The 26,122-nt window shown below is 50.6% G+C and overlaps 1 protein-coding gene across 3 annotated transcripts; it reads right to left on the bottom strand.

Moving 5' to 3' along the window:
* Positions 1-732: 732 nt before the first annotated feature.
* On the bottom strand, positions 733-24,996 carry DDA1 (DET1 and DDB1 associated 1). 3 transcript variants are annotated; one of them, XM_038772456.1, is made up of 6 exons: positions 24,715-24,996; positions 11,300-11,380; positions 9,137-9,188; positions 8,359-8,420; positions 5,783-5,825; positions 733-1,396 (listed from the first exon to the last, which is right to left on the bottom strand). In XM_038772456.1, the coding sequence occupies exons 1-6, from the start codon at positions 24,715-24,717 to the stop codon at positions 1,206-1,208; spliced, it is 432 nt and encodes a 143-aa protein (XP_038628384.1). In that variant the 5' UTR covers positions 24,718-24,996; the 3' UTR covers positions 733-1,205. The 3 variants fall into 3 exon arrangements, with proteins under 3 accessions (XP_038628384.1, XP_038628383.1, XP_038628385.1); XM_038772455.1 differs by lacking the exon at positions 24,715-24,996 and adding an exon at positions 11,554-11,641; XM_038772457.1 differs by lacking the exons at positions 733-1,396; positions 24,715-24,996 and adding an exon at positions 11,554-11,641 and having other exon boundaries at positions 2,108-5,825.
* Between the last annotated feature and the right edge of the window lie 1,126 nt (positions 24,997-26,122).

The raw sequence follows: 26,122 nt of genomic DNA on the forward strand, positions 1-26,122 counted from the left end.
TGGGCTGGCAGATGGGCTCTGCTGTGCCCTGAGGCCCCTAGATAGACCTCTCTAAATTGTCCCAGCCTTTCTAAGTAGTAATAGTATATCTTAAGTGCTTACTGTGTGCAGAGCACTATAATAAGCACTGGGAAAGAGTATACCATTTGCTCCCAGTGGTTCCTGGCCAGGTCTGAGTTTATCTGCCTGGCTATTCTGGGCAGGGAGGGAGGGAAGGAGTGCCCATTCTCTGGTCTTTTCCACCAATCTCCCCCACCCCCACCCCCCCGGCCCCAACTCCCTCTCCAGCCCTCCCCAGGCAGCCTCAACATCTGGTTCTCAAGCAAAGTTAAAACAAATACCCATGTCTGGGATCAAGGGTCCTGCATGGCTCTGCTCCCCACACCACACACATCCACGCCTCCACCCCCCCGCCCAAACTGGGCAGAGAGGAAGAAGAATGGGGGCCCCTGGCACAAAGAGCCTCCTCTAGGGTGGCGGCTCCCAGCTGAGTCATATCACAGCTCTAGTGCCACCCTGTTTGGCTGGCTTCAGAATAGAAAGTCCACAGGAGACCCAGTCCTCTAAAGACCAGATTTATTGTACACAGTATCAAACATGAATTGGATCTTTTTTTTTTAATAAATGCAAACTGCAACATTAACCTCAGATGAAATAGGCCCGGCCCTCGTTCCAGCAGTAGTCCCCCGATTCGCCCCTCCCGTTCCCCCACCCCTCAACCCCCCCCCACCGATGGCTCTGCAACCTCCTCCCCCAAGCCTGGCCCGCTTGCCAAAAAGGAAGCAGGGAGCTCAGTTAGAAAAATATTTTGTAGGTTCGCGTCTCCGATTGGAACACCGTGTCCTGCAACAACAGCCCAGGGAATTGGAGGCTGACGAGCAGGATGGCAGCAGATGCAGAAGTCACTGAGGTGACTTCAGGGGAAAAATGGCAGATGGCTCCCAGGGTCCAAGACCCCTGCAGAGTCCGGCCACAGTCCCAGCGATGCCTGCACTCGGGTCCCAGACCAGGGGGTGGGGGGCCTCCTTCAAGGTGTCCAACTGCATCTTTGTTTCACCCCCAAATCACCTATCCCTCTCCCTTCACTCCCGACCTGCCTCTTCAAACGCACATTAGAAACAAACCACCCTTTTTCGCCTCCATCATCTCCCAGAGTCCATGAGCCAACATTTCCAGCTTTGATGGATGCCCTCAAGTATTCTTGATCAATTCTCAGCCAGGGGGGATGGGTTTGTCTTCCCATCCAGAGCCAAGTCCCGAGATGCAACAGCGTCCCGCCACTCGTTCTTCTTTTGGGGTGACGTCACAAGGAGCCGCATTGGGGCCGGTTCCATACAGATCCCCTCTGGGGCCCTCGGTGGTGCGGGGCACTCAAACCAAAGGTCCAACCCTTTAGCTGGAAGGCAAGAGTGTGGTGGTTGTGAAACGTCAGGGGCGAGGCCCCGGGTTCCGACAGAGCCTGGGCAGATGTTGGGTAAGCGCTAACCAGGTGGGGTTCTCCCCTCCCTGCCAGTGGCCTTTGCCCCCACCGCCGCCAACTGGGTCAGACTAGACTTTGGAGGAGGACCAAGATGCCCGGACGGACAAGGGAAAAAGCCAGACTTTTAGCCTCCCTTGCCTGGGTTAGGTGACGAAACTCTGCCCTGGTCGCCCCTTAGTTCAACCACCCAGGGTGGCAGGGAAGATCCCCCTCTTGAGCTGCTTTCCTCCTTCCAACAGCAATCAAGCAGAAAGCCTGGCGACTGGTTCAGGGGCTGGACCACATTCATCTACTCAAGCTGCTGAATCCCAAGTGGTTTGGAGAGCACAGAGGGGTAAGAAAGCCACTCCTCTACCCTCTGCTGAAGCCACAAATTCCACCCTTCAGTCCAAACAAACAGCAATCCACTCGGCTGGCTACAGTCCACATGGCAGCATGTGAGAAGCAACGGGGCCTGGTGGAAAGAGCCCGGGTTGGGGAGTCGGGGGACCTGGGTTCTCATCCCACCTCTACCCCTTGCCTACTGGGTGACCTTGGGCAAGTCACTTAATTGCTTTGTGTCTGTTTCCTCAGCTGTAGAATGGAGACGAGCTACCCATTCTCCCTCCTTTAGGCTATGAGCCCCAGGTGGGTCAGGGACTGTGACCAACTGGATTATCTTGTATCTAACCCAGCGCTTAGCACAGAGTGAGAGCACTTGCCACAATTTCTATTATCACCTAAGCCCCAGCTGCATCTCAGCTCCCTGAAATCCCAGAGAACTGTGACCTACTCCTTGGAGACAGCTCTTTCCACCATTCCCCTTGATGGGGAAAAGAGGGGTTGGGGATGCACACACCTCAGTGCCACTACCCTGAGCCTCCCCCAGTGGCCCTGGGAAAATGCCAGTGAGGCACTCAGAGTCACTTGGCTCCCAGGGATTTGTACCAAACGGCTTGGATGTCCAAAATTTCAGACATTAACCAGTTTAGCCAAAATGTGACCCCCAACGACACACTCCCTGGGAACTAGATTTTTATGTTCTTTCACCCAACTACCATTTCAGGAGGGTCTGGTGGAAAACCCAAGAGCCCGTCACATTGCAGGGAATCATCAGGTGTTACAGGCCTGGCAGGTTAACGCGGGACGGCTGCGGACGGCTGCTCACTAGGCCGTCCGCCTTTTCATCTCTCCAAGCCCGTCCTGCTAGAGCTGGACAGGGCTTGCCTCGCGCCTCCGTTTCCACCTTGGCTTCAAGGCCGAAGGAAAAACATTCAGAACCACCAACCGCGTAAGGCACAAAATGAAAGCCAGATTACGTGGAAACAGAGGTCAGCAGCCCCACAGTGCCCCTGCAACCCAGAAGCCAAGCCTGATCTCTGGGTGCACTGGCTCAAGATCCCCACTCGTGGGAGAGCAGGGAGGTTGGCTTGAAATTCTCATCTGCAGCCCATTTGAGCTGACCTTGTGACAGGCGGCCTCGTCCTGAAGCACCTCGGGTCTTTGCCTGGAGAGGGCAACATCTGCTCCTCCTGCCAAGGTGCATATTCAAACCACTGGCTCTCCTCACTCTGGATCCTCAACCCTGGGCAAGGCAACTCCACCCCTCCTCTCTGAAGGATTTCTCCCCCACCCATAATAAAACCTATTCCATCTCAAAACATCCTCAAGAGAAACTGATGCAGCGCTGTGGACACCTACAAGTTAAACAGTGGGGGGGGAGGGAGGGGGGATGCACGTGCGTACACATGCAAGTGTGTGTGTGCACGAGTGAAGGAGTGTAAGTGCAAGTGAGTGAGTGCATGCGGTAGTGTATGTCTCTTTCGCCTTTCCCCAGAGACTGGTATGTACCTGAGGATCTGACTCCTCTCATTTCCGAGTGCAGTGTTTAAATCTGCCCTGTATACCCGAAGATCAAGTGGCTAAAAGACGAGGGGGGTAGGGGGGAGACGTAAGAGGTTTCGGAAGCGGAAACATCCTTTGACATGGAACTGGGCATCAGAAAGGTACGATTCAGATCCTCCCCTTTGCTCTGATTTTCTGAAAAGTCAGCAAGGCCCCAGAACGGGGGCCTCACACAAATCTTTAGTGGACAGAGTCAGTCGCTGAGGAGCAAGAGAACTATCATTTGTCATTTCCACAGAGGAACACTTTGGCCACTCCTCGGGCTATCCAGCTGGAGATCTCAAAGCAGGGCACACATCCGGAATCTGCTGGTCAGTCTATTTCTCAGATGTGGGGGGAGGGGAAGGGTGCTGGAATTGAGGCACAGAGAGGCAAAGCAATTCGCCCAAGCTTTTCCAGCAAGTCAGTAGCAGAGTCACTCGAGTCCCCATTGGGCTTGGCATGCATGTCGACTCTTTAAAGGGACCCCAGCCAGTGTCTTGGTGAATCAAAGGGTTGGCTTCGTCTCCTTGGCCGGATGTGCTCCGGAAAGCAGGATGACACGGAGATTTCTCCTTCCATCAATCAGACTCGGAGCCAGAGACAAAGAGAGGGTAAGCCCTTAGCACCGAACCCCTACTACCATTAAGACCCGGTTTGGGGGTGTGTGAGGAGTGGGGGACAGGGGGGCGCGCGAGGGTACGGGGGCACGCACGCACACTCGTCTGAGTTCTGGCTGCAAGCCCGAACCAGCACCTTCTGTTCCACTTGAAGGGGTTTTGTTCTCCCTCTGACACTGGAGGGAGGGAGACGGGAGGGAGGAGAGGTCCAGGGAGAAAACACTGTGCGGCCTCCAGAAGAATGCTCGCCGGAGGAGCATCATAGTTCATAAGGCAAAAGTCCAATTTCCGAACAGAAGTTCAACAGTGCCTCCTCTCCTTCCACGGGGGGGGCGCTCAGCCAATTCCAGCCCCAACTTGACACCCAGGTGGCAGGGGCACCCTCCTCTCCACTCCACTGGCTCATCCTTTAGAAGGCAGCTGGCTGGCTGTGCGGTAGCTTGGGAATCTGTGAATGCGTGCACGCGCATATGTGTGTGTGTGTGTGTGTATGTGTATGTGTGTGTGTTAGTGTGAGTGTGTGTATGCATGCGGGGGGAGGGGGGCGGTGGTAAGCAGTGCCTGAGCACCAGGACCGCCCCCCCTCCCCCTCCCGAGTCCCCCAAGCCAAGCATTCCTTGCCCTTGGAAACCCACGGTCTCTCTGGCCACCACAGGGTCTGAAGCCCAGTTCCTGCCAGAGAAGCCCCTTCAGATTGGAAAGATGGAGAGCGTGGGGACTGATGATAGCCGTAAATATCCAAAAACCAAGAAGCTCTTACTGCCGAGCTACTCTAGGGAAGGTTACAATCCCAAGACTGCTAGGCAGGTATCTCTGGACACACAGATGATAATGTGCCCTCTTCCCGAAGGCCAGGGTGGGGGGAGGAGGGGCAAGGAGAGTGGAGGTCATATTCTTTCCAAATTGGAAACCTCCCTCCGTTCTGCTGTAACTAAAACATGCTGCCAAATCACATACTTGAGGGCAAAGGAAATATCTTGCTGATTTGGTTGAAGGCGGGGGTCATGTGTTGTCTTGTCTTGGCGAGGGGGCGGGTCTAGAGCTATAAAGGCCAGGAGAACTCTTGCCAGCTTCCCTCTCCAGGACAAGCCAGGAAATTGGATCAACGCTGCCCAGTACTGTGTGGTCCTGACAGAACACCAGAGCAGCAAAGACAAAACAGTGAGTTAAAAAAATAAGAGTTTGGGAGATACATCTCCTCTAGACAAGGCTGGGTGGAAGAAAGGAAAAGGGGACCAGGGGTGTGGAGGAAAGAAGACAGGGACAGGGTCAACGGCTCGTTCACGGTCCAGTCTGGAAATCCTATGAGGTCCTGCCATTTTGGAGTCCAGGAGAGGCAATGGGCTGAGAACGAGCCAGGGCTGCCCTGTCCCCTCAACCCCCTACGATGCAGCCTTGGGACCTGCTTGGGCTCTGGGTTCTCAGGGCTACTTCGAGTTAATTAAGCAACAGATTTAGTAAAACTGGGAAAAACCAGGGCCCGCATCATTTTCAAAGAGCTTCTATCACAGTTGCGCTACACCATCAGGCAACCTGCTTTAACGAGCACTCCCAAAATTTTACAGCATAAATAAAAACTCGAGGAAATAAATACATCAGCTCCTATAAAGTCAGAAGTGGTTTTGACTGCATAGTGGGAAGGGGTGGGGGCGGGGCGGGAGGGGAAGGGGGGAGAAAGAGGAGAGGTTACATGTTTTTGAGACCATGAGACAGGAAGCGCCTGCAGAGAAGTGAAGAAGGGAAGTAAAAGTCTAAGTGTCTTCGTTCATGTCCTGGCTGTCTGTCCGAGCGATTTTCCGAGGTGGTGCGGAATTCTCACCTTCTACATCCACTTGCTCTTGGTCTCTCTTCTTCGCAGCATTCTGGCCAGGAAAGGGAGACACGCGGTTGGGTTAGAGGACCATGGGGTGGGGGGGCAAGACGGCCCATGCTCTCACTCCTTCCCCCTCTCTCTACAGTCCCCCTCCGCGTCCTTCGCTACGGTCCACGTTATGCCGAGCCTCCTCAAAACGGTTCCTGAAACTGCCACTTAATAGCTGCTGGGCTTTCACCCCAGAAGTAGCTGCATCTCCACGGATGGTGAGGCCACTTTCTTCACCTGGAGTGGGCTGAGGGTTCACAGGAGTGCCAGGTGCAAGAGGAGGGAGTGGGAGACTATTTAAGGAGCTCAGGTACCAAAGCCTGGTGCTCTTTGGATGGCAGGAAACCAGAGGCTGCACCCCAAGCAGAGGTGACCAACTTCTCATTTTGAGCGTGGGGGTGAGGAGGGGGCCGGGATTTTAGAGGGGGGCCATGGACCGGGAGGGGGCAGGCTTCAATGAGCTCATGGGCCAGAAGGCCACCATTCTGGGTCTCTTCAGCCCCGATGGGAAACTCTCGGGTCTTCTTCTCCGAGATCTGGAGTAAGCTGTGGGGGGCCATTGCCCCCCCCTCCCAGAAGTAGGCCTCTAAGACCTCCCCCCACAAAGCAAAAGCTCCACTCTGGACCCCCATCCTACTTGGCTCCAAGAGCCCTTCACCCCAGCTCACAACTGGCTGGCTACCTGCATCCCAACCCACCCCACTTCTTCCTCTAACGTCCAGAGAAGAGTTTCCCGCACATCTCTCCGAGCCCAGGCCAGGTGGCAAGAGGGAGAGGAATTAGCCGGGATCGGCTCAACCTCGACTCTGCCCCACAGAGGCTGGCTGAGCCGGATCTTTGACAGCGCCGGGTGGCTTAAAACAGCCCCCGCTGGAGCTCCAGTGCAAGACCAGGCTTCAGGGGCCAGGCCGGGGCGGGTCAGAGCCCAGGAGTCTCCTCCAGGAAGCCAAAGCCTGAGGAGTTCTCCCACCCCTCTGGCGGGGAGCTCTGGCGTGACTCAGCCGAGAGCAGGCAAATTAGGAATGGCTTGGATGACAGGAAGTTATTAGAAGAGGAAATGAAGCTCATTACAGCAGCGCGGCTTACCCAATCACAGCCACCAGTCACTCAAAGGAGAGAATAAATGCACACCGACGCAGGAGAGAATTAGGTTAGACACAAGGAAGAACTTTCTGATGATCAAAGGTCGGGAGGGGTGGGGGGGCGGGCGGGGGGGGGGGGGGTAGCCACTGAAACCTGATCCCTGGGAGGAGGCAGGATCTATCTCCTTTTCGGGAGCTGGGAAACCAAAAAGGAGGGAACTTTCTTTCTGGCCCAGTTACTTCCCCCTGGAGGCAGGCGGATGAAATGGATGACCTTTGGCGGTCCCTTCCACTTGACACACAATACTCCTTGTCCCAGCCCCCAAGAAGAGGAGCCAGACCAACAAGGACAGAACTGAAAAACTGCAAACAAACTGGACATCACCCAGGGCCCTGTGGCAAACGTCTGCAACTCTGTTCCTAAACATCCCTGGAAACCCAGGAGGCTCACCGTGACTAACGCATCTCCTTTGAGCCCTGATTAGTGCATGTGGTCTCTTTCCCCCATCCCGCATGTTTTAGCTCCCTGGTACATTCGATTATGAACATCGCATGAGTTTTAACAATTTTGGCTGTGATGTTGTGAGGGGATGACGGACCATTCTTCTGACAACACGTATCTCTCCTTTCTCTCTCTCCTCCTGCCCACCGGACAGAACGTGACAGCAGAAGAAACAGCTTGGGAGCCTGCCCGTCAAGCCCAACGGACTCTATCGTGAGTTTTCCTTAACGTGGGCTTTGTCAGGGACAGAGCCCCTTTGTCACAGGAGACTGGAGGGTGCTAAAAATGGCTGCATCTCGCCAAAGAGCACGGGTGCTACTGTGCATCATTAAATTGGAACCTCTTATTTGCCCGGCGGCCAGGCTGGGGTGGGGGGGAAAGACTGCCCTGTCGACAGAGCCCATGTTGCTCCAGTTCATCAATGTTATTTAAAGCTCTAGAGTTAAGCACTTGGGAGAATAATGCAATGTCAAGAGACGCAGTCCCTGCCCCTCAGGAAGCTTGTGATCCTTTGGGGTTTGCCTCCTGGCATAGGCTCCAAGCCAAGCCGACAGAATGATTTTCCTCAGAGCTGGGGAAAGTAAGCAGGCAACAAGGCAGGTAGCAAGGCCCCGGGCCAAAAATCAAGGCAGGCTTCTGCATGTCAATCAGCCTGGGACACTTGGCTTCTGCCTGGGAGGGGCACAGAAAGGGAACATGACAGGGTTTTGTAGACCACGCTTGAGGCCCAGGAGGTGAGCAGGGACAGACCCGGGGAACTGCTCCATCAGCCTTAAGCCAGGCTTTCTAGTATCCCTCTTTCTCGGAACAGGTCAATTCCCACTCCCAACACAAATAAATTTTTCTCTCAGTGGGATCGGTTGCTTGGTAGAGAACAGAACACGCCGCAAAATGAAAGGGCAAAATTCCACACCTCCTCCCCCAGAGTTACAACTGTTAATAGCTCTTACCTTTTTGTCCCATTGTTGATGTAGGTAGCGTAAAAGAATGTTTGTCTTTTCTGTTACTATGACTACGGGAGAAAAAATAAACCCGATCAGAAAGCAAGTTTTGCGTTTTCCACCGCTGGAAAACAAACTAAGCTCAGCCTGCTAAGGGACTTGAATTGGAGTTTCTTTGGGTCGTGGGACATAAGATTAAAAGAACAAAGCCACCCAAGAGAAAAGTAACGCAGTATCGTCAACAAGACAGAGGACTGAGGTCTGGGGTTTTTTTGTGATCAAACCATGCATCAGTAAGAATGACTCCATACATCAGCCTGATGGTGCTACCTAGATTGAGTGGGGGGAGGGGTGCCCAAGGCCCAAAATTTGCCTTTCTTCCCAACCATCTACCCAGCTGGGTAGGCCCTTAAAAGTCACTGGCTGGAAGGCATTCTGCCTTCAGATTCCCAGACAGCGTCCAAGAAGATCCTGGTCCCAGTCTACTGACCCCTACCATGGCCCCTGAGAGTCAAAAGGACCTGGGTTCTCATTTGGACTCTGCCATTTGTCCACTTGGTGACCCAGGCCAAATCCCTTCACTTCTCTGGGCCTGTTTCCTTATCTACACAGTGGGGATTCAATACCAGTTCTCCCTCCTACTGTGAGCCCCGGGTGGGGCAGGGATAGTGTCTGGCCTAATTATCTAGCCCATCGCTGAGTACAGTGTATGGCACATAGCACTTAAACACCCCAAATTATATTATTATTTTTAATTATCATGAAATCAATTCAAAGGGACACTTACTTTGTTCCGAAGGGTATTCCTTTGTGGGAAGATACACTGATGGTCTTCTATTCTGTAGGAGAATTAGAAGGTAGGAAGAATTAGGAATGGTAGAATAGAAGGGAGCGGATGTTGAGGGTCTTGGGAGACACTGACTGCCATTCTACATCATAAAATCACTCCCTACTTTGGGCTCAGCTAAAGTTCAGATTCTCCACTGAACTACGGGAGAATTTGCCACAGGAATAGGGAGACACATTTTGGTCCGGAAACATTACAAATTTAGTTTAGGCTCACATGAGAGAAGAGGCCTATAGCAAGCCGGCCAGCAGGACTTCCAAAACCTACATTTGCTTCGGATGGGGGCCCCGTCTCTCTCTCTCTCTCTCTTTCATTCATTCAATCGTATTTATTGAGTGCTTATTGAGTGCAGAGCACTGTACTAAGCGCTTGGGAAGTACAAGTCGGCAACATATAGAGACGGTCCCTACCCAACAATGGGCTCACAGTCTAGAAGGGGGAGACAAACAACAAAACAAAACAAGTACACAGGTATCAAAACCGTCAGTATAAATAGAATTATAGCTATATGCACATCATTAATAGAGTAGTAAATATGTACAAGTAAAATAAATTAATAAATCTGTACAAATAAATACAAGTGCTGTGGGGAGGGAAAGGGGGTATGGTGGGGGGGCGATGAGGAGGGGAGGAGGAAAGGAAAAAGGGGGCTCAGTCTGGGAAGGCCTCCTGGAGGAGGTGAGCTCTCAATAGGGCTTTGAAGGGAGGAAGAGAGCTAGTTTGGCAGATTCATCATTCAATCGTATTTATTGAGCGTTTACTGTGTGCACAGCACTGTACTAAACGCTTGGGAAGTACAAGTTGGCAACATATAGAGATGGTCCCTACCCAACAGAGGGCTCACAGTCTAGAAGATGTGTGGCAGATGTGTGGAGGGAGGGCATTCCAGGCCAGGGGAAGGACGTGGGGGTCGACAGCGGGACTGGCGAGAACGAGGACTAGGGTACAACAGTAGTAACAAATAGCACGTGTGAATGGAGACCCAGGCAAGTATATTTGAAACATATGAAATGATTCAGCCAGTAAGACTGGCAAATGAAGATGTCAGTTTTATTTGCATATGCAAAAATGATGTGTGTGCTAGCTCTCTTCCTCCCTTCAAGCCCTTCTGAGAGATCACCTCCTCCAGGAGGCCTTCCCAGATTGAGCCCCTCCTTCCTCTCCCCCTCCTCCCTCTCTCCATCCCCCCGCCTTACCTCCTTCCCCACAGCACCTGTATATATGTACATATGTTTGTACGTACTCTATTTATTTTACTTGTACATAGCTATTCTATTTATTTTTTTTTGTTAATATGTTTTGTTTTGTTCTCTGTCTCCCCCTTCTAGACTGTGAGCCCACTGCTGGGTAGGGACCGTCTCTATACGTTGCCAACTTGTACTTCCCAAGCGCTTAGTACAGTGCTCTGCACACAGTAAGCGCTCAATAAATACAATTGATTGATTGAGGCACAGTGAGGAGGTTAGCAGCAGAGGAGCGAAGGGTGCAGGCTGGGCTGTAGAAGGAGAGAAGGGAGGTGAGATAGGAGGGGGCGAGGTGATGGAGAGCCAGGAGTGGGGAGTTTTTGCTTGATTCGTAGGTTGACAGGCAACTGCTGGAGATTTTTGAGGAGGGGAGTGACATACCCAGAGCGTTTCTGTACAAAGATAATCCGGGCAGCAGAGTGAAGTATAGACTGAAGCGGGGAGAGACAGGAGGATGGGAGTTCAGAAAGGAGGCTGATTCCCGTGCCATTTTACCAGATTCGAGGTCCAGCAGGCCAGCGCAAACATGGAAGAGCCTCCCAGACACAATGGAGTTTCCCCATCTCTGGAAACACTCCAAAATGTCACTGAGATTCTGCACATGGATTTGCACCCTTTATTCGTCCCACCCACAGCCCCACAGCATTTATGTACATATCCATAGTGTATTTATTTATATTAAATGTCTGTCTCCCCCTCTAGACTGTAGGCTCCTTGGGGGCAGGAAATGTGTCTACCCACTGTCATATTGTACTCTCCCAAGCACTTAGTACAGTGCGCTGCACACAGTAAGCACTCAATAAGCACGACTGCTTGATTGGAAACCCTGCCCTGTTCCCGGACCCAAAAGACTACTCACCGATGCTTTGCACACGGAATCTGCATGAAATCTGCTAAAATTGCTTTTGTTGTACACAGGTAACCCTTTCAAGAATTCTGCCTGAAATACAAAACATACATCCCAAAGCATGGTTAGTTGATGGGTTTGTGTGACTGCACACACATACACGCATACACACAAACATGCGCGCACATGCACGTGTACACACCAGCCCGGCAAAAAGAATAAGAACCCCAGGGACTGAGAGATTTAACAAGGGTGAATGTTCAGACCTCAAGTTCTTGGTCCATGGAGAGTAGGTCATCTAGGTTTGCAAGAGAACACAGTTCCTGCCTACTTTCAGAAAGACAAACACAATCCTTGCCACCCCCTCCCCTTCCCCCCAGCTCTCCCTCTCCCTCAGCACTTACTAAACAATGGAGGGAGGGGCGGGGAGGAGGGAGGGGCGGGGGGGAGGGGATTAGAAAGGCTAGCCTCCCCCCTAGAACACTCATTATCCTCCACTTCTCTCCCTCAAGTCAACGTGCAGAGAAAAGGATTTTTAGTAAGGGAAGAGAATGTCACACCATTGAGAAAAGGGGGAGCAAGGAAGTCTTCCTGATTTCCTACTACAAACCAACCCGCACTTTCCACTCCTCTAATACCAAGCCAACCTGCTTTCTCTGTATCTCGAGCTCATCGATCCCGCTACCGACCCTTCACCCACACCCCCCTCTGACCTGAAACTCCCTCCCCATTCATATCCCGCTAGTCCCCCACTCTCCCCACCTTTAAAACCCTCCAAAATCACATTTCCTCCAAGAGGCTTTCCCTGACTTAACCCCTTTAGTTCCCCCACCTGCCCTTCCCTCTGCGTCGACTATGCACCCCTTCTGGACTTTGATACTCACCAGTCCCACAATATTTAGGTAAGTATTCATATATTCTTCTATTCCCCCTATTCCTAATAATATTTTAATGTCTGTCTGCCCCTGTAGTATGAGAGTTCCTTGTGGGCAGGGATCAAGTCTACCAATTCCATTGTATATAACTTTCCCAAGCACTGAGTACAGTGCTCTGCACACAATAATAATAATAATAATAATAATAATAATAATAATAATAATAATAATAATGATGATGTCATTTATTAAGCACTTACTATGTGCAAAGCGCTTTTCTAAGCTCTGGGGGGTTACAAGGTGATCAGGTTGTCCCACAAGGAGCTCACAGTCTTAATTCCCATTTTACAGATGAGGTAACTGTGGCCCAGAGAAGTGAAGTGACTTGCCCAAACTCACACAGCTGACAATTGGCGGAGCCGGGATTTGAACCCATGACCTCAGACTCCAAAGCCAGGGCTCTTTCCACTGAGCCACGCTGCTTCTCTAAGCACTCAATAAATACCACTGATCCCATCCCAAGCACTGGATGACCCACTTCTAGCCCAAGAAAGGCTGAGAAACTGATCAATTAATCACTGGTATTTATTGGGCACAGAACACTGTACTAAGTGCTTGGGAGAGTATAACAGTTTATAGACATGTTCTCTGCCCACATCAACTTTACAATCTAGAAGGGGAGATGAACATTAATATCAATAAATTACAGATATGTACATAAGTGCTGTGGAACTGAGGGAGAGGTAAATAAAGCCAAATGCAAACCCAAATGCAAGGGCAACGCAGAAGGGAGTGGGAGAAGAGGAAATGAGGGCTTAGTTGGGAAAGGCTTCTTGGAGATCAGTTTTTAATAAGGCTTTGAAGGTGGAGAGAATAATCATATGCCAGATATGAAGAAGGAGGGAGTTCCAAGCCAGAGGCAAGAGGTGGGCAAGGGCTCGTTGGCAAAAATATACAAGATCGAGTAGGTTGGCAGTAGAAGAGCCAATTGCGCGGGCTAGATTGTAGTAGGAAAACAGGGAGGTAAGGTAGCGCTTAGAACAGTGCTTTGCACATAGTAAGCGCTTAATAAATGCCATTACTACTAGGAGGGGGCAAGGTGATTGAGTGCTTTAAAGGAGTTTCTGAGCATGGGCTGGGAGTCAGAAGGTCATGGGTTCTAATCCCAGCTCCGTTACTTGTCTGCTGTGTGACCTTGGGCAAGTCACTTCACTATGCCTCATTTACCTCATCTGTAAAATGGGGATTGAGACTGTGAGCTCCACATTGGACAGGGACTGTGTCCAACCCTATTTGCTTGTATCCACCCCGGTGCTTAGTACAGCACCTGGCCCACAGTCAGCTTTTAACAAATACCATCATTATTATTATTATTATTAAGTGGAGGTGAATAGGCAACTACTGGAGGTTCTTGAGGAGTGGGGAAATCTGGACTGAAAGGTTTTGTAAAGAAATGATCCGGGAAACAGAGTCAAGTATGGATTGGGGGAAAAAAATGGGGGGGGGGGGGAATTGGGAGGGAAAAAGGAGACTAGGAGGTCAGCAAGAAAGCTGATGCAATAACCAAGGCGGGATAGGATAAGTGCTTGGATTAATGTGGTAGCAGTTTGGATGGAGAGGAAAGGGCAGATTTTAGCGATGTTACAAAGGCTGAACCGACAGGATTTGGTGACAGTGAGTATGTGGGTTGAATGAGAGAGATGAGTCAAGCATAACGCCAAGGTTACATGCTTGTGAGACAGGGAGGATGGTGGTGCTGTCTATGATGATTGGAAAGTCAGGGAGAAGACAGGGTTTGGGTGGGAAGATAAGGGGTTCTGTTTTGGACATGTTTAGTATGAGGTGTCAGCGGGGCAACCAGGTAGAGATGTTCTGAAGGCAGGAGGAAATGCGAGACTACAGAGAATGTAGAGAGCTCAGGGCTGGAGAGTTAGATTTGGGAATCATCTGTATATAGATGGTAGTTGAAGCCATGGGAACAATTGAGTTCTCCAAGGGAGTAGGTGTAGATGGAGAATAGAAGGGGACCCAGAACTGAGCCTTGAGGGATTCCCCCAGTTAGGGGATGGAAGGCAAAGGGGAGCCCGTGAAAGAGGCTGAGAATGAGCAGCCAGAGAGACAGGTGAACCAGAAGAGGACAGTGTCACTGAATCCAAGATTGGGTAATGTTTCCAGGAGAAGGGCACTGTCCAGTGTCCATGTCCCACTGACACTCCAACTCAACATGAACTCAAACACTTCATCTTCCTTCCCAAACCTGCTCCCCCCCCCATCTCATAAACCCTCAACCATGGCCTTATCCTTGACTCCTCTCTCTCAGTTCACCTATTCACAGAGTCATTGAATCCTTTCATTTCTATCTTCACATCTCCAGAATCCTCCCCTTTCTCTCCATCCAAACTGCCATCACGCTGGTCCTAATCTGTCTCAACTACTGCATCACCTTCCTCACTGACCTCCCTGCCTCTGATCTCTCCAGTCCTAACTTCGTTCTGTTCCCTGGATCATTTTTCTAAAACATTGTTCTGTGCACGTCTCCCTGCTCTGCAAAAACCTCCCAACGGTTGCCTACCCATCTCTGCAAACAGAATTTCCTTACCATCAGCTTTAAGGCACTCAATCAGCTTTTTCCCTCCTACCTCTTCTCACTCCCCGCCCTCCACAACCCAGCCCACTCACTTCGCTGTGTTAATGTCAACCTACTCACTGTACCTTATGATCCATCGTCCTCAACCCCTTGTTCACACCCTCCCTCCTGTCTGGAACTTTCCCTAACCATCCCCCACCCCACACTTCAAATCCACCACTCTTCAGATCTTCAAAGCCCTAATAAAGCCCTATCTCCTCCAGGAACCCTTCCCTGACTAACCTCTTTTCTCCCTTCCCTACTCTCCCTCCCATCTGCCTCGTGGATGCATTTATGTCCATAACCACTACTAATGGGACATAACTAATCTCTAAGATCCTTCTGGGCAGGGATTGCCTATACCTACTATTTTAGCAGCGTGGCTCAGTGGAAAGAGCATGGACTTCAGAGTCAGAGGTCATGGGTTCAAATCCCTGCTCCGCCAATCGTCAGCTGTGTGACTTTGGGCAAGTCACTTAACTTCTCTGGGCCTCAGTTACCTCATCTGTAAAATGGGGATTAAGACTGTGAGCCCCCCGTGGGACAACCTGATCACCTTGTAACCTCCCCAGCGCTTAGATCAGTGTTTTGCACATAGTAAATGTTTAAAAAATGAAATCATTATTATTATTATTCTTATTTAGTGTAGTGCTCTGCAAACAGTAAGCCCTCAAGTAAATACCATTCACTGACCCACTAAGCACTTTGATACTCGCTCCAGACTCACAACACCTATGGACCTCTCCCTATTCTGCTGCTTCCCCTACCTATAATTGATTTGAGTATCTCTCCCACTGGATTGCCAGCTCCTCAGGGCAGAGGGACTGTGTCTGTGTCTACCAACTCTACTGTACTTTCCAAAGTGCTCAGTCTGGGGATCTGCACCCTGTCAGAGCTCAAGAAATGATCGACTGGATGTTTGCAGTAAATTCCGTACAGCTGTTCCTCAAAGAGCATATCAATGACGCTAACATTCACCCTCCGGGTGCGTGTATGTGTGTGTGGCAATGCAGGACCCACTGCCCTGGCCACACTGGACACACAAAAAAGCTGCTCTGGTTGTAGGTTGTCCGTACAGCTTCCCAGGTATACACTGATTCATTTCCTTGGCTTTCTTTGGACTTATCGCCAGTCCACACCACCTGGCTGATTCAGTGAAGTGGTTTACCACCATTTGGGCCTCTCTTCTTGGGTATGTGCCTCAAGGGCGTAATCAACTAGTCAACTAGTCAACTAGTCAACGTAGTCAAGAGTACATCAACTCTTGATTGACTGTCTCTAGGTCTTTGGATGCTGCTCAAAAAATCTGTTGAATTGGAAGCATCCTAGGGGAAAGGAAGTGTAGTCTAACATCTGCGTCTTAGTCTCTTGTTGCAACCTCCAGCCTGGCTGTACAGAAAGAACTGAACAGGTCCAGGCTCACTACGCATTCCTGCTTTACACCACTGCCGACTGGGCTCTCCATGCCCCGGCCCTGCTCTGACATGCCTCACCAGATCATCACGAAGTAATCTCAGTATCTCAGTGAGCCTTTCAGGGAAGCCAGATTTCAGGGAAGTCAAAGTAAGTAAATATCATTACAACTACTAAACTATTTCCAGAATCTGGGTCTTCTGTGCCTCAGTTACCTCATCTGTAAAATGGGGATTAAGACTGTGAGCCCCACGTGGGACAAGCTGATCACCTTGCAATCCTCCCCAAGGCTTAGAACAGTGCTTTGCACATAGTAAGTGCTTAACAAATGCCATTATTATTATTATGATGATGGTGTCAAAATCTTTCTTACTGCCTGGACAAACCACACAGAGGCCTTGGTGCTGCTCCCTGCACTTTTTCTGAATTGGACATGCTTCAGAGACCACATCCTCAAGACCACACCAGAATCTAAAGCCACACTAAGACTCCCAGGGGTATCTGCTCAATGACCTTCCACAGCAGGTGAGCCTAGCATGCTCCGCCTAGAATCTTGCTGGCAATGGAGAGCGATGAGACGGCTCGGTCACTTGCTTTTTGATCTCTTCCCCCTTCTTCACGGTGATGACAGTGGCATCCCCTCAATGGTCCGTATGTTGAGGAAGAGCTCGGACAGACGGGAAAGCAGGATGTCACCACCCCCTCCTGCCCTATGTGCTTGTGGATCTCGGTGGGAAGGCCTCGGGGCTCCGGCGCTTGGCCGTTTTCCATGGTTGCGCCCGCGGCAGTGACTTCCCCGCCAGCTGGAGCGAGGGTCGTGTCTCCGCATGCTGAAAGGTCGTCTGTTTCGCGGGTCCTCCTCATCCAGAGTAGAGGATAGCTTGGGGAGAATGGCCGAGCGTCACCGCCATCTTAGCTCTTCAGAGTTGCTCGGATAGCAGGCGCGGGCCATGAAACTTCTTGAACAACGTGCAGAAGTTCTCGGTTAGCTGGTAGATCTCTTCAGCTTTTATGATACCCCATCTGTCGAGCACAGTCTTTAGACTTGATTTGCAGGCTGCGATTCAGGTTGCTGAAGGCCTCTCTCCTGCCTGAGTCACAGACTTTTGGTGCAATAAGCTTCTGCCTATCTGGATACATCTGGACCTAATGCCCACCATATACCAGTACCACCAACTATGGAGAGCTGATGAAACAGACATCTGGGGGCAAGGGGAAAGATCGAGAGAGTGGGGTCGACTTATTGAAGGTTATCAACCGGGCACCGTGCGTGGCCAGAGCTGAGAAACAGTTCTGGTTTGCGTCCCTGCTCAGTGACACGTGCCTCGGAAGGATGGTCCTAGTCATCTCCCCTTCTGGCCACTTTCAAATGTGCCGGACAATGTGGAACAAGAGCCGCACTTGAATCAGACACTTGGGGATTCCCAGAAGTCGGATATACTGTGAGCCCGTTGTTGGGTACTAAGCGCTTAGCACTGTACTGTTGTATTGTACTTCCCAAGTCCTTAGTACAGTGCTCTACACACAGTAAGCGCTCAATAAATACGACTGACTGAATGAATGAATGTGACTTCTTTTGCTCCCAGAGGGGGAGGCAGGGAAGGTGGATTTGGGAAGAAAGTACAGAGCACTGTATTAAGCACTTGAGAGTACAACAGAAAAGACACACGGTTATTGCCTTCAAGGAGATTGCAGTCTAACAAGAAGCAGACACATTCATTCATTCGTACTAAGTGCTTACTGCATGCAGAGTACTATACTAAGCACTTGAGAGTACAATACAACAGTACAGTGCTAAGCGCTTAGTAGAGCGCTCTGCACACAGTAAGCATTCAATAAATACAACTGAATGAACAACAGACACATTCCCTGCCCACATTATTTACAAATCATGGGAGCAATCGGAAGGGCCAAGATACAACTGGAAACAGCAAGCCTATGGGAAGATGAATACGTAAGTAGAATACGTAGTTCGACGTACAAGCGCTAAGGGTGGCTGTTGGGATGGCATGACTTGGGGAGGTGGGCAAAGCCTTCTGGAGGTGAATTTTCAGAAGGGCTTTGAAGCTGGAGAGGGCTACATCCTGGCAGATTCGAAGGGGGCGGGGGAGCAAGCATACAGAGGGAAGAGTATGAGCAAGGGGTCAGAGGTGGGAGAGTCGAGTGCTCTTAAGAGAACGGTAGTAAGCTAGGGAGGAGCCAAGAGTGTGAGGTGAAGAGAGACAGCTGGGCTAAAAGAGAAGCAGCGGGGCTTAGTGGATAGAGTACAGGCCTGGGAGTCAGAAGGGCCTGGGTTCTAATCCTGGCTATAACACATGACTGCTGTGTACCCTTGGGTACGTCACTTCACTTCTCTGGGTCTCAGTTACCACATCCTTAAAATCAGGATTAAGTGTGTGAGCCCTATGTGGGACAGGAACTGTGTCCAACCTGATTAACTTGTATCTACACCAGTGCTAAGAACAGTGCTTGGCACAAAGTACTTAACAAGTACTATTATTATCATTATTAATAATAATTATGATATAATAATAATAAAGATCCCTAAGCAGAGTTTAGCAAAAAGGCCAAACTCCTTTACTCAAAAAAAAAAAAATTTCCACATCCAAGTTGGCCCCATTTTTATAAGGTCTCTGTACAAAGAGCTCCCATACGCTGTCACAAACTGGTTCTTTCAGTTTTATCAAAAAAGAGTTAACCTCCCCTCACTGAGGGCAGCCCCAGGCAGGAGCTCTGCCATCTTCCCTAGCTCCCATCCAGGAATTATTCCTTATTCTAGGCAAGTGCTCTCTGCAGCCTTGCCAAGTCTAGAATTGGCAGGTGTCTCTGACGAGGCAGACAGAGCGGAGACCGGTCAGTCCCAAGAGCAACCGGATTCCTCAGAAAGGTGCTCCCTGGCAGTAGCAGAGCGGCGGCAATACTGGTAAGCTCTAAGCAAGCGAAGATGGCCAACAAAAAGGATTGGACAGTGACAGCCGAAGCTTTTAAAAGAAACAGAGGGCACAGACAGGCCAGATGTCAAGCCGGAGTCACGCAGCCCACACTAGAGAAAGGGAGAGAGAACTGGAACAGCAGCAGCATCTAAGGACCCAGAGAGTTAGCCGGCTAAACCGATTTGTCACAACCATTACACAGCAAACGCAGTAGCACATTCGGCAGTCAGAGACAGCTCAGGGCCATTTTGCCACAAGGTAATCACCAGCCCAAAAGGACTCAGGACAGGCTGTAGTGAAGTGACAGATGCCAAATGCCAACGATGAGGCTGCTACCATAACGGAAATGGAGAACCTCACTTTAGTAAGGGGGGGGGGAGGGGGGGCAAGACATTTTTTAAAATCCACCTTTCCTGGATCTTCCCTATCTCAGTCAACCACAGCTATCCATGCTTCAAGAGAAGCAGCACAGTCTAGTCGAAAGGGCACAGGGCTGGGAGTCAGACGATCTATGCTACACTCCCAGCTCTGCCACTTGTCTCCTGGGTCTCCTTGGACAAGTCATTTCACTTCTCTGGGCCTCAGTTTCCTCACCTGTAAAATGGGGATTCAATCCCTTTTCTCCCTCCTACTTAGACTGTGAGCCCCATGTGGGATAGGGACTGTGTACAACCAGATTAACTTGTATCTACTCCAGGTTTTAGAACAGTGCTTGACCTGCAGTAAATACTTAATACATTTAAAGGTGGGGGGGGGGGGGGGGGGGGGGAATCTTGCCCTGGGAGAGCCTGCTTCAATGCAAAATCCACTGTCTTACCTAAATCCGAAAAAGCATATTTGTTTTTCAGATGCTGCTCTTTCCAGCTTACTTTGCTAGGAGCAACAGCAAGGGTGTCCACTAGGCTATTCCATTTACCAGCAATAATACTGGAAATGTACTTTTCTTTTCCAAAGAGCTTTCACATCCATTATTTCATTTTGGCCTCATGACCTCTCAGTGAGGCAGAGAGAGGAGGGAGTACCCCTGTTTTAGAGGAGGAAACTAAGGCCCAGAGAGATAAGGCACCTTATCCAAAAGTCACATGGCACGGGGGCAGTGCCGAGTGAGACCAAGAACAGGTCCCCTATCAGATCTGTGCTTTTCCCCATAGAGCCTGCTGCCTCCCCTAATCACCCTTAATAAAATGCTGCATTTGGGGGTGAAAACCAGGGTGGGAGAGGGAAGGAAGAGAGATTATTGCCCAGGAGGTACAGACTTCACCACCAGGCAAACAGCTTTAACAGTAATACAGCCACGGTTCCCAGAGCAGATGATTTCCATCTACAGCATTGATTGCATTCCAGATATGCGCTCTGAATAATTCCACATAGAGGAAAAGCCTTGTGACTCTTGCATATCAACACAAACTAAAAAAAAATCCCAAAATAGTCCAGCTCCTCCAGGCACAAAAAAAAAACCGTTACCACAACTAAACGCTCCCCTTGCAGCAATAGATGCTGAAATCACCTTTGCTATTCAGAGGAGGCAGAGGAAAGAACCAACAAGAAATGAGGACCACATCCCAAGACAATAGGCTGATCCAAATCCCTTTTCCTCCAACCTTAAGCTGCAGAGGAGACTTTGCACCCCTAAGGCCATGACAGGGACTGTGTCCAACATGATTATCTTGTCTCCACCCCAGCGCTTAGTACCATGCTTGGCACCAAGTCAGAGCTTAAATACTGCAATGTATATTATTAGTATTATCACTGCATTAAATCTGCGGGGGCTGCCAAAAGGAATAAAGTTACTGTTTGGAATGACACTGAGGTTTCACCCCATTTAAGTGCATAGTCTGACTGAGGTCTTTCTGCCATGTTTTTGGATAAACTACTGGATATTTCCTTGTGCAGTCAGATACTTCAGGGCCCACTGGAGGAGAAAACTGTTTCCAAAGCTAGCGGAGAAAAAACCTGATCTTTTTGCTACCACGGTGTTGCATCCCCCAGCCCAGTTCTGAACACAGACAAATACGATTATTGGACCCAATATCGCAAGTGTGTTCTGTGAAAGATCTACATTTTGGATGTACATCTAGTCTTCTCCATATTCCTGCTCCTGGGAAACGAGGCTGTTGCAGGAGTTCTAGCCTAGTAAGAACAATATTATATCCCCATTTAGAGGACACTCTGTGCTCCTTTCCAGGGGAAGCAAGCAGCATCCTTTAAGCACAAAGCCAGGCCATTTGTGAAACCACTCAAAGGAGCAATCTTCCAGCAGGCCTTTAGATATGGGTCCAATTGCACCACATGGATATACGGATTGGGTTCCAATCATTAAGCTGTTACTGAAATAAACTGCCCCAGCAGCTCAATTGAACAAGGCCAATAAAAACATTCTTCAGACCATCCACCCACACAAGCCTCCACACCCACACCACTGGGGGCTGGGGGGAAAGAGTACCTTGCCTACCCACAGAACAATCTGGATGACTCCTTTCCTTAAGAAGTCAGGAAGACCAGTCCCCCTCCCCCCCTCCAAAAAAAAAAAAAGGGGGGGGGGGGGTGAGACAGTTTTACATATCAGCCGGGCAAATCTCAACTGAAGCCAAAACCCCTTAAATGAGTGCAGAGAATCACTTCCGCAGAAGCCACCTACAATTCTGCCTCAAACAAACTGTGAGGGAAGTTGCCTATCGGGCTGGCTTGGAGGGCCATTGAGAATGGTAAAAAGGGCAGTAGGGTGAGTGTGTCCTTGCTGGTCGCTGGCATTGACCACCCCCCTCTTTTCTCCCACTTGAAATTATTCAAGTGATTCAGCTTCCAATTGCTCCGGAAATGTTGGCTGAGCATTAGTCAGGCTTAAAACACTGGCAGAGGCATAAATGATTACACGAACCATCATTTTGGGCCCCAGGTCAGAACGATAAGGGCACAAACCCACCCGTTCAGTTGTACCCCAATTTCTCCACCCCGAAATTCTGATAAAAGAGCAAATGCCATCTGAACAGTTCAAGAGATGATGAAAATATTTTCTAGTCAGGGTGGGAAATGGGGAAGGGGGGTGAGGGGAGAGAAAACCCAAAAGGACAGGTTAAAACTGTGGCACTTAATTACCTTAGATAAAGGTAGTGTGAATGTCAGGTATATCACCCCAGGAGACATGATGGACCACCAAGGGGCCAAAAAAAAAAAAGGGGGGCTGAAAGCAGGCGGGTGAAGTGGAGGTATGAACAGGACAGCCCCACCCCCCGACTCTTCCCTTCTGCACACTCCCCCAATAATCCCTCCCTCTAAAACAAAAAGGACTAAGCCTCTACTCCACCTAAGTTTCCCATCACACTGGACACTACCATCCTCCTCATCTCTCGTAACCTTGGCGCTGTCCTTGACTCCTCTCTGGCTCTCAAATACTGTCATTTCTAGGATCAGCCCTTTCTCCTCTGTCCCAACATAGCCACCACGCTGGCCCAAGCACTAATATCCCAACTCAGTTACTGAATCAGTCTCCTCGCAGATCTCCCTGCCTCCAGCCTCTCCCCTCTCCAGTCCATAGTTCACTCTGCTATCCGGATCACTTTTCTAAGATGTTGTTCTACCCACGTCTTCCCGTTCCTCAAAAACCTCCAATGATTGCCCATTCCTCTCTGCCTCAAGCAAAATCTCCTAACTCGTGGCTTTGAGGTACTCCCTCCCACCCATCCACTCACTTCTCCCACTACCTGCCAGCTTGCACGCTTTGTTCTCACCAACTAACCTACTCACTTCACTGTTCTGCCACTGCAGATCACCTCGTTCTTTCCTTCCCTCCTGGCTAGAACTGCTCCCCCATCAGATCTGAGAGAGCACAGCTCTGCCTGTCTTCAAAGTCCTTCTGAAATTCCAATCTCTCCACTTTATAGACCTCAACTTCCACATCTGCACATTCACATCACTTAACTACTTACCACCCCCATGGCACTAACGAACAAATCAGATACACTCTATTGCTTCCTGTCTATAAGTTACTTTAGGGTCAGTCTACCCAGGTAGAGATCGTGCCTACTAATTCTACTGTATTCTCCCAAGCGCTTAATACAATGTCCTGCATAAAATAGGCCCTCAAATATTATTTAATGGCAGAGGGGGCCTAGTGTATTAAGGCCCCTTCATCACCATCCTAATAACTGTGGTGTTTGTTAAGTGTGTACTATGTGCCAAGCACTGTACTCAGCCCTGATGGATACAAGATTATCAGGTCGGCTGGCCCAATCAATGGCCTTTATTGAGCGCTTACTGTGTGCAGTGCACTGCACTAAGCACTTGGGAGAGTACAATGCAACAGAATTAGCAAACATGTTCCCTGCCCATAACGAGTTTACAGTCTAGTGGGGTGAGCCACATGGGATGGCTCACGGTCTAAGAGGGAGAGAGAACAGGAATTTAATTCCCCATCTGACAGATGAAGAAACTGAGGCACAGAGAAGTGAGGTTATTTGCCTAGGCTCTCACGGTAGGCAAGTGGCAGAGCCGGCATTAGTACACAGGTCCCCGACTCCCAAGCCCGGGATCTTTCCACTAAGCCAAACTGCTTCTCCCTCATCCTATGGAACTCCACTATGGCTGTGTCCCTACCAACTTCTTCATCTCCTCATATATGGGATGAGGATATGCCAAAAGCCTAGATCCCCTTCCCCAGGTTCCCTGGAAGGAATCTCCTGGGGAGTTCTTGTTCTCTATCTAGGCCAGAGGTTAACCAACAGCCCAACTTCCTTATTAGGTAAATCACTGCCAAAGCTCCAAGGTAATCAAAGATCTAAGTAGGGAACCACCATCCCGGAACGGGGGCAAATTAAGGGCAAGGGATGGAGGCGGTCAGCTCTTCACCTGGATGCAATGGGGTAGGCCAAAATCCCTTCTGTTGGACAGGGAGAGGGGGAAAAAAAACCCAAAACGTAAAAAGGGGATCGGTCATTTTTCATCTTAGAGGTGGGGGGGGGTGAGGTGGTTAGATGAGAACGCTAGGGTGGGGGGGTGAGGAAGTGCGCAGCACCTCCTAATTCGGAGGTAGAAGACGAGACCTGTAAGGAGCCAAGGAATCGCAGAGTTTGCAGATTGGCCGGTTTAGGAGGACAGGTTAGGTAGGTAGGTGGTGGGAGGAAGGGAGGGGGGAGCCAGGAGTGCCTAAAGGGGAAAAGTGAGAAACGCTGGGTCCCCTTCTTAAAGGAAGGTGGGGCAGGAAGAAGGGAGAAGGAAGAATGGGGGAGGGGAGAAGAGGTGAGGCCGGGGCGGGTGGGGGGGGAGTGAGGAAGAGAGGCGCGAGCGAGGCCCGGGAGGAGGGGAAGCGAAGCGAGGTCGGCCTTTGGCGGGGGGCGGGAAGGGGGGAGCTGAATGGACGATGGAGTGGGGAAATGGGAGTCTAGTAGGAGGGAGAGAGGAAGGGATGAGGGAAGAAAGGGTGGGAGCGGGACGGGCGAGGAAAGATGAGGAGGGCCAGAGAAAGGGCGGGGGCACCGGGCTGTCGGGGACATTGCCGCGAGGGGACACGGCCAACTGCCCCCCGGCGAGACGCCATCTTGGGGGGGGGAGGGCGGAAGGGGGAATGTGAGGAACGGAACCTACCATCTTTCACGGCCTTTCTCAAGCCGCCAACGCCAACGCCAACGACGACGCCGCCGCCGCCGCCGCCTTGTCTTCAGCGACCCTACCTCGCCGCCGCCTTCCCCGAAGCCAACGCCGCCGCCAAGCAACTTCCAGCTCACCACAAAGTAGCTTGATAGCGCCCGCCGCCGCCTTTTGCCATTGGCTTTCGGAGCCGCCCCGCCCCGGCTTTCGAGGTTCCCTTTCTTGCGTCTATTGGCCGCCCCCTCGGCAAAGCCTTGCCGATTGATTGTACTGAAGCTTCCGCCCACAATGTAGTCGGGTTAGGTTGAAAGGACAATTGCTTGTGGGCCCCACCCGATGCTTCCGTTGCAGATGGAGCCAAGTGATCGGGGTTGGGCCTCGCTCGAGGTGCTTCGTGGGAGTTGTAGTCCCTTCCCAGGAGAGGCGACCTAGGGGACTTTGGCGGCTTGTTCTCTAAAGGGTGGAGTATTTGTTCAGCGCGGACTATGTGCCAAGCACCGTGCTAAGCGCTCGAGTAGGTACACACAGATTCCCCCCGCCCCCCGCCTCCAACCCACACGGGGCTCAAGGGGAAGGGAGAACAAGTAATAAAATAACCATTTACGGGTGAGGAAACTGAGGCCCAGAGAAGCGGAATGGCTTGCCCAAGGTCACAGAGCAGGCCAGAGGCAGGGCCCGGGGGAGAACCCAGGTCTCCAGACTCCCAGGCCCTTTCCACTAGGCCACGCTGCTTCGCTGAATGAGAGCGCATAAGTGCTGCAATGAGAGTTGGATGCAGGTGACCTGCAGAGGAGAAAAAATAATCCGGAGAAAGCTCCCTGGAGGAGGTGGGCTTTCAGAAGGGCTGAGAAAATGGGGAAAACTGAGATCTGCCAGATTTAGACATATTTATGTCTGTCTCCCCTTCTAGACTCTAAGCTTGTGGTGATAATAATGACTGGGTAGTAGTAATGATGATGGTATTTGTTAAGTGCTTACTATGTGCTAGGCACTATACTAAGTGCTACGGTGGATACAATCAAATTGAGTTGGACACAGCCCCTGTCCCATATGGGGCTCACAGTCTCAGTCCCCTTTTACAGGTAACTGAGGCACAGGGAAGCAAAGCAACTTGCCCAAGGTCACACAGGAGACAAGTGGCAGAGCCAAAATCAGAACCCATGACCTCTGACTCACAGGCCTGTGCTCTATCCACTATCGTGGGCAAGGAAATTGTCTGTTAATACTGTGGTATTGTGCTCTCCCAAATGCTTAGCATAGTTTACCTTGTATTCCCCCCAGCACTTAGAACAGTGCTTTGCACATAGTAAGCGCTCAATAAATACAATTGACTGATTGGCTGATTAGGAGGGAGTTCCAGGCATCAGGAAGCATTTGAGCTGGGGGTCAGAGGCAGGAGAATAGA

This window comes from Tachyglossus aculeatus, chromosome X1, assembly GCF_015852505.1.
Source record: "Tachyglossus aculeatus isolate mTacAcu1 chromosome X1, mTacAcu1.pri, whole genome shotgun sequence".
Lineage (NCBI taxonomy): Eukaryota > Metazoa > Chordata > Mammalia > Monotremata > Tachyglossidae > Tachyglossus > Tachyglossus aculeatus.